Here is a 13,646-nt window from a genome sequence, read left to right on the forward strand (position 1 = left end):
AAGGGGGTGCTGAGACCTTGCCCAGACACCTTGAGAGAGGGTGAGACATTCAGGGATCCCTCTGCTCTGGGCAGGGTATGGTTTATCCCAGGGTGACCCGGCAGTGTGACTGTGCTCTGATTGCAGCCAAAGGTGCAAAACCAGGGCAGTTGGGAACAAGCCCATCCAGCCCCGCATCTTCCCTCAGCCACAGGGAATCCTTTGCCTCTCCCATCTCTCAGTAGCAAACTCTGAGTGCAGCAGGAATGCTAGGGATTTCTGACCTCAGAGAGGCAGGAACGATGTGTGGGTAGGAAAACAATTCCTAAAACCAACTCCTGCCATCCATGTCCTATAGAAATGGGAGTGCAGATGCTACCAAGCCTGTCTTCATTCTGAGTGATTCCCCTGACAAATCCTGAATATCCAGCCTTGTCTCTCTGCCCCATGGCCACAAACCCAGGGCAGTGGGGCAGAGATGGTTCCTTGAGAGCCCCCATGAACAGACCTGGCTGCTCCTGGCACACTCAGCCAGCACAACTGGAGCTGAGGCAGGGACCTGGGTGAAGGTTTTCCCAGAGCAAGAACAAGGCTGGGTGAGTCCCAGTGCGACAGTCTGCAGGGAATCGATCAAGTTTGGCTCCAAGCAGCCTCTCGTGACTTGTCACTGTCCTTTCTCCATCAACAGGTCCCCATGCCCAGCCTCAGCAAATGTCCAACAGCAGCTCCATCAGGCACTTCCTCCTGCTGGCATTGGCAGACACGCGGCAGCTGCAGCTCCTGCACTTCTGCCTCTTGCTGGGCATCTCCCTGGCTGCCCTCCTGGGCAACGGCCTCATCATCAGCGCTGTAGCCTGCGGCCACCACCTGCACACGCCCATGTTCTTCTTCCTGCTCAACCTGGCCCTCAGCGACCTGGGCTCCATCTGCACCACTGTCCCCAAAGCCATGCACAATTCCCTCTGGGACACCAGGAACATCTCCTACACAGGATGCGCTGCTCAGCTATTTTTCTTTCTCTTCTTTATTTCAGCAGAGTTTTTCCTCCTGATCATCATGTGCTATGACCGCTACGTGTCCATCTGCAAACCCCTGCACTACGGGACCCTCCTGGGCAGCAGAACTTGTGCCCACATGGCAGCAGCTGCCTGGGCCAGTGCTTTTCTTAATGCTCTGCTGCACACAGCCAATACATTTTCCCTGCCCCTGTGCCATGGCCATGTCCTGGGCCAGTTCTTCTGTGAAATCCCACAGATCCTCAAGCTATCCTGCTCAAATTTGTACCTCAGGGAACTTGAGCTTCTTGCATTTTCCTTCTGTTTGGGCTTTGGTTGTTTTGTGTTCATTGTTTTCTCCTATGTGCAGATCTTCAGGGCTGTGCTGAGGATCCCCTCTGAGCAGGGACAGCACAAAGCCTTTTCAACCTGCCTCCCTCACCTGGGCGTGCTCTCTCTGTTCCTTAGCACTGCCACATTTTCTGACCTGAAGCCCCGCTCCATGTCCTCCCCATCCCTGGATCTATCAGTGTCAGTTCTGTACTCAGTGGTGCCTCCAACCCTGAACCCCCTCATCTACAGCCTGAGGAACCAGGAGCTCAAGGCTACAGTGTGGAAACTGATAACTGGATGGTTTCAGGGACATTAAACCACTGGCCAATTTCTGCAAATATCTTGTAATCAAAGTCATCTTTGATACTTCTTGTTGGCTTCATTTTGGAGGTTCTTTTTCTTTGTTTTACCTTACTAATCTTTTCCACAAAGAAATGTCATGGTTTGTGGTTTTTCTCATTTTGTTTCTCTCCATCTTCCCTGTGGCCAGAGATTGTGTCAATGAGGGGCTGCACTCTTGGTGGCTTTAATGGAACTAAAGGATCTCGCAGCAAAGTTTTTTTCCAGATATACCCTTGTGTTCCCTTCTCTGGAGCTGCAGCAGCAATGTCTGTGTGCATAGCTGGGGGCATATCTGTGCTGGCACAGCAGCTCTGGTCCTGCTGGCCACACCATTCCTGATCCAGGCCAGGAGCCATTGGCCTTCTTGCCCACCTGGGCACACTGCTGACTCATGTCCAGCCTGCTCTCCATCAGTCCCTGCAGGTCCCTTTCTGCCTGGCTGCTGTCCAACCACTCTGTCCCCAGCCTGTAGCACCAGGGCCAAATATCAGGGCCTGGCACTTGGTCTTCTTAAGCTGCAACTTGTTGGATTCTTTTCCCTGGATCCAGCCTGTCCAGGTCCGTGTGCAGAGCCCTCCTATGCTCCCACAGATCAACACTCACATCCAGCTTGGTATCATCTGCAAAGATGTCCTTGGTTCCATGGCACCCCTCAGTGTCACAATGGCCTCTTGGTTACACCAGGCCCTGCACTGTCACACTGATCTCTTTGGTTCCAGTAGACTATGCCGAGCAACAATGGTCTCCTTGGTTCCATGGGGCCCCAAAATATGACAATGGTCTCCTTGGTTCCACTTGGCCCCAGAGTGTCACAATGGTCCCATGGTTACATGAGGTCCCACACTGTCACCATGGGCTCTGTGATTCCACAAGTCTCCTCAGTGTCACAATGGACTCCTTGTTTCCACAAGGCCATACAGTGTCACAACGTTCTTCCAGATTCCTGGAGGCCCCATCCTGTCACAGTGGCCCCTTGGTTACACAGGATCCTGCAGTGTCACAATGTCCCCTTGGTTCCATGAGGTCCCTTAGTGTCAGAACAGCCCCTTGGTTCCACTGGGCCCTGGAGTCTCCCAATCGTCTGTTTGGTTTTGCAGTGTGAAAATGGTGAAACCCCTTGGTTACACAAGGCCCTGCAGTGTCACAATGGCCTCTGTGGTTCCACAAGGACCCAGAGTGTCACGGTGCACTCCCTGGTTCCATTTGGCCCCAGAGCACAACAATGGATTCTTGGTTCTGTGGGGCTGCACAGTGTCACCATGATCCTCTTAGTTCCATGAGGCCCTGCAGTTTCACAATGGCCCCAGAGTGTCCCAGTCATCACAGAATGACAGAATCAAATAGGCTGGAAAAGACCTTTGGGATCATCAAGCCCAACCAATGCCCTAATACTGCCTTGTCACCCGGACCATGCCACTAAGTGCCATTGGAGAGGGACAGTGACTCTGCCACCTCCCCCCTGTCCAGCCCATTCCAATGCCCACTCATCCTTTCTGTGAAGAACTTCTTCCTATTGTCCAGCCTGACCAGTGTTAGGGTTAGGGTTAGGGTTACGCCTAGCTGTAGAGCTTTTTAAACCAGCAAGCTCTGAGCTCCAGGCACACGGCAGCTGCGAAAGGTATCCAGAGGGGAGCACAAAAGTGCCAGAAAATGACTGCCTCCACACGTTTTCATTGGCACCATTGCAAAGCCTAGGCTGAATTACCTGCCTCCAGTCTCAGATAGGGACAAGGCTTTTAAACCAGGAAGCCCTGAGCTCCAGGCACACGGCAGCTGAGAAAGGCATCCCAAGGGGAGTACAAAAGTGCAACATCATGACAGCTTTCACAGCTTTTTCCTTGGCACAATCCCTATACCTATGCTGATATATCTGCCTAGGGTTAGGGTCAGGGTTCAGCCTAGGGATAGGATTTTTTAAAACAGGAAGCCCTGAGTTCCAGGCACACGGCAGCTGCCAAAGGCATCCCAAGGGGAGCGCAGAAGTGCCACAACATGGCTGCTTTCACAGCTTTTTCCTTAAGAAGAACCCTAATACCCGGCTGATTTACCTTCCTAGGGTTACTGTTAGGCTAAGGCCTAGGACTTTTAAACCAGGAAGCCCTGTGCTCCAGGCACACTGCAGCTGTTCAAGGCATCCCAAGGGGAGCGCAAAAGTGACACAACTTGGCTGCCTCCGCTGCTATTTCCATGAGACCATCCCGAACCATAGGCTGATTTTCGTTCCTAGGGTTAAGGTTTGAGTTACGCCTAGGGTTAGTGTCCTTTTAACCAGAAAGCCCTGAGTTCCAAGAACACAGCAGCTGTGAAGGACTAGCCAAGAAGAGCGCAAAAGTACCACAACATGCCTGCCTCCACAGCTTTTTCCTTGGGGACATGCCTAATTCCTGGCTGATTTGCCTTTCTCGTCTCAGGGTTGGCGTTAGGCCTAGGGCTAGGATTTTTAAAATCAGGAAGCCCAGACCTCCAGGCACACTGGAGCTGTGAAAGGCATCCAAAAGGGAGTGCAAAAGTGCCACAACATGGCTGCTTTCATGGCTTTTTCCTTGGCAAGAAGCCTAACACCAGGCTGATTTACCTTCCCAGTGTTAGTGTTAGGCTTAGGCCTAGGATTTTTAAAACTAGGAAGCCCTTAGCTCCAGGCACACTGCAGCTGTTAAAGGCATCCCAAGAGGGCTGCAAAAGTGACACAACTTGGCTGCCTCTGCTGCTATTCTCATGAGTCCATCCCGAACCATAGGCTGATTTTCCTTCCTAGGGTTAGGGTTAGAGTTACGCCTAGGGTTAGGGCTTTTTTAACCAGAAAGCCCTGAGTTCCAAGAACACAGCAGCTGCGAAGGACTACCCAAGAGGAGCGCAGAAGTGCCACAACATGGCGGCCTCCAGCGCTTTTTCCTTGGGACCCTCTTGGACCCTAGGCTGATTTACTTGCCTCCAGTTGCAGCTATGGTCACGCCAAGGGATAGGGTTTTTAAATCAGTAAACCCTGAGCTCCAGACCCAGTGCAGCTGTGAAAGGCTTCCTAAGGGCAGCCAAAAATTTCCTCAACATGCTCCCTCCAGTGCTTTTTTCCTTGGGAACATCCCTATACCTAGGCTGATTTATCTGCCGAGGGTTAGGGTTAGGGTTCAGCCTAGGGATAGGATTTTTTAAAAAAGGAAGGCCTGAGTTCCAGGGGCACTGCAGCTGCCTAAGGCATGCCAAGGGGAAAGCAAATGTGCCACAACTTGGCTGTGTCCAGAGCTTTTTCCTTGGGACCATCCCAAAACGAAAGCTGATTTAGAAGCCTCCAGTTAGGGCTAAAGTTGTGGTTTTTTAAACCAGGAAGCCCTGTGCTCCAAGCACACTGCAGCTGTGAAAGGCATCCCAAGGGGAGCGCAAAAGTGCCACAACATGGCTGTCTCCACAGCTTTTTCCTTGGCATAATTCCTAAACCCAGGCTGATTTAAATGACCAGTGTTAGGGTTAGGGTTATGCCTAAGTGCAGAGATTTTTAAACCAGCAAGCTCTGAGCTCCAGGCACACAGCGGCTGCGAAAGGCATCCAGAGGGGAGCACAAAAGTGCCAGAAAATGGCTGCCTCCACACGTTTTCATTGGCACCATTGCAAAGCCTAGGCTGAATTACCTGCCTCCAGTCTCAGCTAGGGTCAAGGTTTTTTAAACCAGGAAGCCCAGAGCTCCAGGCACACGGCAGCTGTCAAAGGCATCCCAAGGGGAGTACAAAAGTGCAACATCATGACAGCTTTCACAGCTTTTTCCTTGGCACAATCCCTATACCTAGGCTGATTTATCTGTCTAGGGTTAGGGTCAGGGTTCAGCCTCGGGCTAGGATTTTTTAAAACAGGAAGCCCTGAGTTGCAGGCTTACTGCAGCTGCCAAAGGCATCCCAAGGGGAGCGCAGAAGTTCCACAACATGGCTGCTTTCACAGCTTTTTCCTTAAGAAGAACCCTAATACCCGGCTGATTTACCTTCCTAGGGTTACTGTTAGGCTAAAGCCTAGGACTTTTAAACCAGGAAGCCCTGAGCTCCAGGCACACGGCAGCTGAGAAAGGCATCCCAAGGGGAGTAAAAAAGTGACACAACATGGCTGCCTCCGCTGCTATTTCCATGAGACCATCCCGAACCATAGGCTGATTTTCCTTCCTAGGGTTGAGGTTTGAGTTACGCCTAGGGTTAGTGTCCTTTTAACCAGAAAGCCCTGAGTTCCAAGAACACAGCAGCTGCGAAGAATTAGCCAAGAAGAGCGCAAAAGTACCACAACATGCCTGCCTCCACAGCTTTTTCCTTGGGGACATGCCTAATTCCTGGCTGATTTGCCTTTCTCGTCTTAGGGTTGGCGTTAGGCCTAGGGCTAGGATTTTTAAAATCAGGAAGCCCAGACCTCCAGGCACACTGGAGCTGTGAAAGGCATCCAAAAGGGAGTGCAAAAGTGCCACAACATGGCTGCTTTCACGGCTTTTTCCTTGGCAAGAAGCCTAACACCAGGCTGATTTACCTTCCCAGGGTTAGTGTGAGGCTTAGGCCTAGGATTTTTAAAACTAGGAAGCCCTTAGCTCCAGGCACACTGCAGCTTTTGAAGGCATCCCAAGAGGGCCGCAAAAGTGACACAACTTGGCTGCCTCTGCTGCTATTCTCATGAGTCCATCCCGAACCATAGGCTGATTTTCCTTCCTAGGGTTAGGGTTAGAGTTAGGCCTAGGGTTAGGGCTTTTTTAACCAGAAAGCCCTGAATTCCAAAAACACAGCAGCTGCGAAGGACTACCCAAGAGGAGCGCAAAAGTGCCACAACATGGCTGCCTCCAGCGCTTTTTCCTTGGGACCATCATGGACCCTAGGCTGATTTACTTGCCTCCAGTTGCAGCTATGGTCACGCCAAGGGAGAGGGTTTTTAAATCAGTAAACCCTGAGCTCCAGACCCAGTGCAGCTGCGAAAGGCTTCCCAAGGGCAGCCAAAAATTTCCTCAACATGCTCCCTCCAGCGCTTTTTTCCTTGGGAACATCCCTATACCTAGGCTGACTTACCTGCCTAGGTTTAGGGTTAGGGTTCAGCCTAGGGATAGGATTTTTTCAAACAGGAAGCCCTGAGTTCCAGGGGCACTGCAGCTGCCAAAGGCATGCCAAGGGGAAAGCAAATGTGCCACAACTTGGCTGTGTCCAGAGCTTTTTCCTTGGGACCATCCCAAAACGAAAGCTGATTTAGAAGCCTCCAGTTAGGGCTAAAGTTGTGGTTTTTTAAACCAGAAAGCCCTGAGTTCCAAGAACACAGCAGCTGCGAAGGACTAGCCAAGAAGAACACAAAAGTACCACAACATGGCTGCCTCCACAGCTTTTTCCTTGGGGACATCCCTAATTCCTGGCTGCTTTGCCTTTCTCGTCTTAGGGTTGGCGTTAGGCCTAGGGCTAGGATTTTTAAAATCAGGAAGCCCAGACCTCCAGGCACACTGGAGCTGTGAAAGGCATCCAAAAGGGAGTGCAAAAGTGCCACAACATGGCTGCTTTCACGGCTTTTTCCTTGGCAAGAAGCCTAACACCAGGCTGATTTACCTTCCCAGTGTTAGTGTGAGGCTTAGGCCTAGGATTTTTAAAACTAGGAAGCCCTTAGCTCCAGGCACACTGCAGCTGTTAAAGGCATCCCAAGAGGGCTGCAAAAGTGACACAACTTGGCTGCCTCTGCTGCTATTCTCATGAGTCCATCCCGAACCATAGGCTGATTTTCCTTCCTAGGGTTAGGGTTAGAGTTACGCCTAGGGTTAGGGCTTTTTTAACCAGAAAGCCCTGAGTTCCAAGAACACAGCAGCTGCGAAGGACTACCCAAGAGGAGCGCAGAAGTGCCACAACATGGCGGCCTCCAGCGCTTTTTCCTTGGGACCCTCTTGGACCCTAGGCTGATTTACTTGCCTCCAGTTGCAGCTATGGTCACGCCAAGGGATAGGGTTTTTAAATCAGTAAACCCTGAGCTCCAGACCCAGTGCAGCTGCAAAAGGCTTCCCAAGGGCAGCCAAAAATTTCCTCAACATGCTCCCTCCAGCGCTTTTTTCCTTCGGAACATCCCTATACCTAGGCTGACTTACCTGCCTAGGTTTAGGGTTAGGGTTCAGCCTAGGGATAGGATTTTTTCAAACAGGAAGCCCTGAGTTCCAGGGGCACTGCAGCTGCCAAAGGCATGCCAAGGGGAAAGCAAATGTGCCACAACTTGGCTGTGTCCAGAGCTTTTTCCTTGGGACCATCCCAAAACGAAAGCTGATTTAGAAGCCTCCAGTTAGGGCTAAAGTTGTGGTTTTTTAAACCAGAAAGCCCTGAGTTCCAAGAACACAGCAGCTGCGAAGGACTAGCCAAGAAGAACACAAAAGTACCACAACATGGCTGCCTCCACAGCTTTTTCCTTGGGGACATCCCTAATTCCTGGCTGCTTTGCCTTTCTCGTCTTAGGGTTGGCGTTAGGCCTAGGGCTAGGATTTTTAAAATCAGGAAGCCCAGACCTCCAGGCACACTGGAGCTGTGAAAGGCATCCAAAAGGGAGTGCAAAAGTGCCACAACATGGCTGCTTTCACGGCTTTTTCCTTGGCAAGAAGCCTAACACCAGGCTGATTTACCTTCCCAGTGTTAGTGTGAGGCTTAGGCCTAGGATTTTTAAAACTAGGAAGCCCTTAGCTCCAGGCACACTGCAGCTGTTAAAGGCATCCCAAGAGGGCTGCAAAAGTGACACAACTTGGCTGCCTCTCCTGCTATTCTCATGAGTCCATCCCGAACCATAGGCTGATTTTCCTTCCTAGGGTTAGGGTTAGAGTTACGCCTAGGGTTAGGGCTTTTTTAACCAGAAAGCCCTGAGTTCCAAGAACACAGCAGCTGCGAAGGACTACCCAAGAGGAGCGCAGAAGTGCCACAACATGGCGGCCTCCAGCGCTTTTTCCTTGGGACCCTCTTGGACCCTAGGCTGATTTACTTGCCTCCAGTTGCAGCTATGGTCACGCCAAGGGATAGGGTTTTAAATCAGTAAACCCTGAGCTCCAGACCCAGTGCAGCTGTGAAAGGCTTCCTAAGGGCAGCCAAAAATTTCCTCAACATGCTCCCTCCAGCGCTTTTTTCCTTGGGAACATCCCTATACCTAGGCTGACTTACCTGCCTAGGTTTAGGGTTAGGGTTCAGCCTAGGGATAGGATTTTTTCAAACAGGAAGCCCTGAGTTCCAGGGGCACTGCAGCTGCCAAAGGCATGCCAAGGGGAAAGCAAATGTGCCACAACTTGGCTGTGTCCAGAGCTTTTTCCTTGGGACCATCCCAAAACGAAAGCTGATTTAGAAGCCTCCAGTTAGGGCTAAAGTTGTGGTTTTTTAAACCAGAAAGCCCTGAGTTCCAAGAACACAGCAGCTGCGAAGGACTAGCCAAGAAGAACACAAAAGTACCACAACATGGCTGCCTCCACAGCTTTTTCCTTGGGGACATCCCTAATTCCTGGCTGCTTTGCCTTTCTCGTCTTAGGGTTGGCGTTAGGCCTAGGGCTAGGATTTTTAAAATCAGGAAGCCCAGACCTCCAGGCACACTGGAGCTGTGAAAGGCATCCAAAAGGGAGTGCAAAAGTGCCACAACATGGCTGCTTTCACGGCTTTTTCCTTGGCAAGAAGCCTAACACCAGGCTGATTTACCTTCCCAGTGTTAGTGTGAGGCTTAGGCCTAGGATTTTTAAAACTAGGAAGCCCTTAGCTCCAGGCACACTGCAGCTGTTAAAGGCATCCCAAGAGGGCTGCAAAAGTGACACAACTTGGCTGCCTCTCCTGCTATTCTCATGAGTCCATCCCGAACCATAGGCTGATTTTCCTTCCTAGGGTTAGGGTTAGAGTTACGCCTAGGGTTAGGGCTTTTTTAACCAGAAAGCCCTGAGTTCCAAGAACACAGCAGCTGCGAAGGACTACCCAAGAGGAGCGCAGAAGTGCCACAACATGGCGGCCTCCAGCGCTTTTTCCTTGGGACCCTCTTGGACCCTAGGCTGATTTACTTGCCTCCAGTTGCAGCTATGGTCACGCCAAGGGATAGGGTTTTTAAATCAGTAAACCCTGAGCTCCAGACCCAGTGCAGCTGTGAAAGGCTTCCTAAGGGCAGCCAAAAATTTCCTCAACATGCTCCCTCCAGTGCTTTTTTCCTTGGGAACATCCCTATACCTAGGCTGATTTATCTGCCGAGGGTTAGGGTTAGGGTTCAGCCTAGGGATAGGATTTTTTAAAAAAGGAAGGCCTGAGTTCCAGGGGCACTGCAGCTGCCAAAGGCATGCCAAGGGGAAAGCAAATGTGCCACAACTTGGCTGTGTCCAGAGCTTTTTCCTTGGGACCATCCCAAAACGAAAGCTGATTTAGAAGCCTCCAGTTAGGGCTAAAGTTGTGGTTTTTTAAACCAGGAAGCCCTGTGCTCCAAGCACACTGCAGCTGTGAAAGGCATCCCAAGGGGAGCGCAAAAGTGCCACAACATGGCTGTCTCCACAGCTTTTCCTTGGGATAATTCCTATACCCAGGCTGATTTAAATGACCAGGGTTAGGGTTAGGGTTATGCCTAAGTGCAGAGATTTTTAAACCAGCAAGCTCTGAGCTCCAGGCACACAGCGGCTGCGAAAGGCATTCAGAGGGGAGCACAAAAGTGCCAGAAAATGGCTGCCTCCACACGTTTTCATTGGCACCATTGCAAAGCCTAGGCTGAATTACCTGCCTCCAGTCTCAGCTAGGGTCAAGGTTTTTTAAACCAGGAAGCCCAGAGCTCCAGGCACACGGCAGCTGTCAAAGGCATCCCAAGGGGAGTACAAAAGTGCAACATCGTGACAGCTTTCACAGCTTTTTCCTTGGCACAATCCCTATACCTAGGCTGATTTATCTGTCTAGGGTTAGGGTCAGGGTTCAGCCTCGGGCTAGGATTTTTTAAAACAGGAAGCCCTGAGTTGCAGGCTTACTGCAGCTGCCAAAGGCATCCCAAGGGGAGCGCAGAAGTTCCACAACATGGCTGCTTTCACAGCTTTTTCCTTAAGAAGAACCCTAATACCCGGCTGATTTACCTTCCTAGGGTTACTGTTAGGCTAAAGCCTAGGACTTTTAAACCAGGAAGCCCTGAGCTCCAGGCACACGGCAGCTGAGAAAGGCATCCCAAGGGGAGTAAAAAAGTGACACAACATGGCTGCCTCCGCTGCTATTTCCATGAGACCATCCCGAACCATAGGCTGATTTTCCTTCCTAGGGTTGAGGTTTGAGTTACGCCTAGGGTTAGTGTCCTTTTAACCAGAAAGCCCTGAGTTCCAAGAACACAGCAGCTGCGAAGAATTAGCCAAGAAGAGCGCAAAAGTACCACAACATGCCTGCCTCCACAGCTTTTTCCTTGGGGACATGCCTAATTCCTGGCTGATTTGCCTTTCTCGTCTTAGGGTTGGCGTTAGGCCTAGGGCTAGGATTTTTAAAATCAGGAAGCCCAGACCTCCAGGCACACTGGAGCTGTGAAAGGCATCCAAAAGGGAGTGCAAAAGTGCCACAACATGGCTGCTTTCACGGCTTTTTCCTTGGCAAGAAGCCTAACACCAGGCTGATTTACCTTCCCAGGGTTAGTGTGAGGCTTAGGCCTAGGATTTTTAAAACTAGGAAGCCCTTAGCTCCAGGCACACTGCAGCTTTTGAAGGCATCCCAAGAGGGCCGCAAAAGTGACACAACTTGGCTGCCTCTGCTGCTATTCTCATGAGTCCATCCCGAACCATAGGCTGATTTTCCTTCCTAGGGTTAGGGTTAGAGTTACGCCTAGGGTTAGGGCTTTTTTAACCAGAAAGCCCTGAGTTCCAAGAACACAGCAGCTGCGAAGGACTACCCAAGAGGAGCGCAGAAGTGCCACAACATGGCGGCCTCCAGCGCTTTTTCCTTGGGACCCTCTTGGACCCTAGGCTGATTTACTTGCCTCCAGTTGCAGCTATGGTCACGCCAAGGGATAGGGTTTTTAAATCAGTAAACCCTGAGCTCCAGACCCAGTGCAGCTGTGAAAGGCTTCCTAAGGGCAGCCAAAAATTTCCTCAACATGCTCCCTCCAGTGCTTTTTTCCTTGGGAACATCCCTATACCTAGGCTGACTTACCTGCCTAGGTTTAGGGTTAGGGTTCAGCCTAGGGATAGGATTTTTTCAAACAGGAAGCCCTGAGTTCCAGGGGCACTGCAGCTGCCAAAGGCATGCCAAGGGGAAAGCAAATGTGCCACAACTTGGCTGTGTCCAGAGCTTTTTCCTTGGGACCATCCCAAAACGAAGGCTGATTTAGAAGCCTCCAGTTAGGGCTAAAGTTGTGGTTTTTTAAACCAGGAAGCCCTGTGCTCCAAGCACACTGCAGCTGTGAAAGGCATCCCAAGGGGAGCGCAAAAGTGCCACAACATGGCTGTCGCCACAGCTTTTTCCTTGGCATAATTCCTAAACCCAGGCTGATTTAAATGACCAGGGTTTGGGTTAGGGTTATGCCTAGGTGCAGAGATTTTTAAACCAGCAAGCTCTGAGCTCCAGCCACACGGCGGCTGCGAAAGGCATCCAGAGGGGGGCACAAAAGTGCCAGAAAATGCCTGCCTCCACACGTTTTCATTGGCAACATTGCAAAGCCTAGGCTGAATTACCTGCCTCCAGTCTCAGCTAGGGATATGGCTTTTAAACCAGGAAGCCCTGTGCTCCAAGCACACTGCAGCTTTGAAAGGCATCCCAAGGGGAGTACAAAAGTGCAACAACATGGCAGCTTTCACAGCTTTTTCCTTGGCACAATCCCTATACCTAGGCTGATTTATCTGACTAGGGTTTGGGTCAGCGTTCAGCCTAGGGCTAGGATCTTTTAACACAGGAAGCCCTGAGTTCCAGGCTTACTGCAGCTACCAAAGGCATCCCAAAGGGAGTGCAGAAGTGCCACAACATGGCTGTCTCCACAGCTTTTTCCTCGGCATAATTCCTAAACCCAGGCTGATTTAATTGACCAGTGGTAGGGTTAGGGTTAGGTTTACGCCTAAGTGTAGAGCTTTTTAAGCCAGCAAGCTCTGAGCTCCAGGCACTTGGCAGCTGCAAAAGGCATCCCAAGGGGAGCGCAAAAGTGCCACAACATGGCTGTCTCCACAGCTTTTTCCTTGGCATAATTCCTAAACCCAGGCTGATTTAAATGACCAGTGTAAGGGTTAGGGTTAGGGTCACGCCTAGGTGTAGAGCTTTTTAAACCAGCAAGCTCTGAGCTCCAGGCACACAGCAGCTGCGAAAGGCATCCAGAAGGGAGCACAAAAGTGCCAGAAAATGGCTGCCTCCACACGTTTTCTTTGGCACCATTTCTAAGCGTATGCTGAATTACCTGCCTACAGTCTAAGCTAGGGACATGGTTTTTTAAACCAGGAAGACCTGAGCTCCAGGCTTACTGCAGCTGCCAAAGGCATCCCAAAGGGAGCGCAAAAGTGCCACAACATGGCTGCCTCCAGCGCTTTTTCCTTGGGACCATCATGGACCCTAGGCTGATTTACTTGCCTCCAGTTGCACGCCAAGGGAGAGGGTTTTTAAATCAGTAAACCCTGAGCTCCAGACCCAGTGCAGCTGCGAAAGGCTTCCCAAGGGCAGCCAAAAATTTCCTCAACATGCTCCCTCCAGCGCTTTTTTCCTTGGGAACATCCCTATACCTAGGCTGACTTACCTGCCTAGGTTTAGGGTTAGGGTTCAGCCTAGGGATAGGATTTTTTCAAACAGGAAGCCCTGAGTTCCAGGGGCACTGCAGCTGCCAAAGGCATCCCAAGGGGAAAGCAAATGTGCCACAACTTGGCTGTGTCCAGAGCTTTTTCCTTGGGACCATCCCAAAACGAAAGCTGATTTAGAAGCCTCCAGTTAGGGCTAAAGTTGTGGTTTTTTAAACCAGGAAGCCCTGTGCTCCAAGCACACTGCAGCTGTGAAAGGCATCCCAAGGGGAGCGCAAAAGTGCCACAACATGGCTGTCGCCACAGCTTTTTCCTTGGCATAATTCCTAAACTCAGGCTGATTTAAATGA

The 13,646-nt window shown here is 50.9% G+C and overlaps 1 protein-coding gene across 1 annotated transcript; it reads left to right on the plus strand.

The window, feature by feature from the left end:
- Nucleotides 1-690: 690 nt before the first annotated feature.
- On the plus strand, nt 691-1,623 carry LOC132080737 (olfactory receptor 14J1-like). The gene has a single exon (XM_059484009.1). The coding sequence runs from the start codon at nt 691-693 to the stop codon at nt 1,621-1,623; it is 933 nt and encodes a 310-aa protein (XP_059339992.1).
- Nucleotides 1,624-13,646: the final 12,023 nt, after the last annotated feature.

The sequence above is a fragment of the Ammospiza nelsoni genome, chromosome 17 (assembly GCF_027579445.1).
Source record: "Ammospiza nelsoni isolate bAmmNel1 chromosome 17, bAmmNel1.pri, whole genome shotgun sequence".
In the NCBI taxonomy this organism is placed as follows: domain Eukaryota; kingdom Metazoa; phylum Chordata; class Aves; order Passeriformes; family Passerellidae; genus Ammospiza; species Ammospiza nelsoni.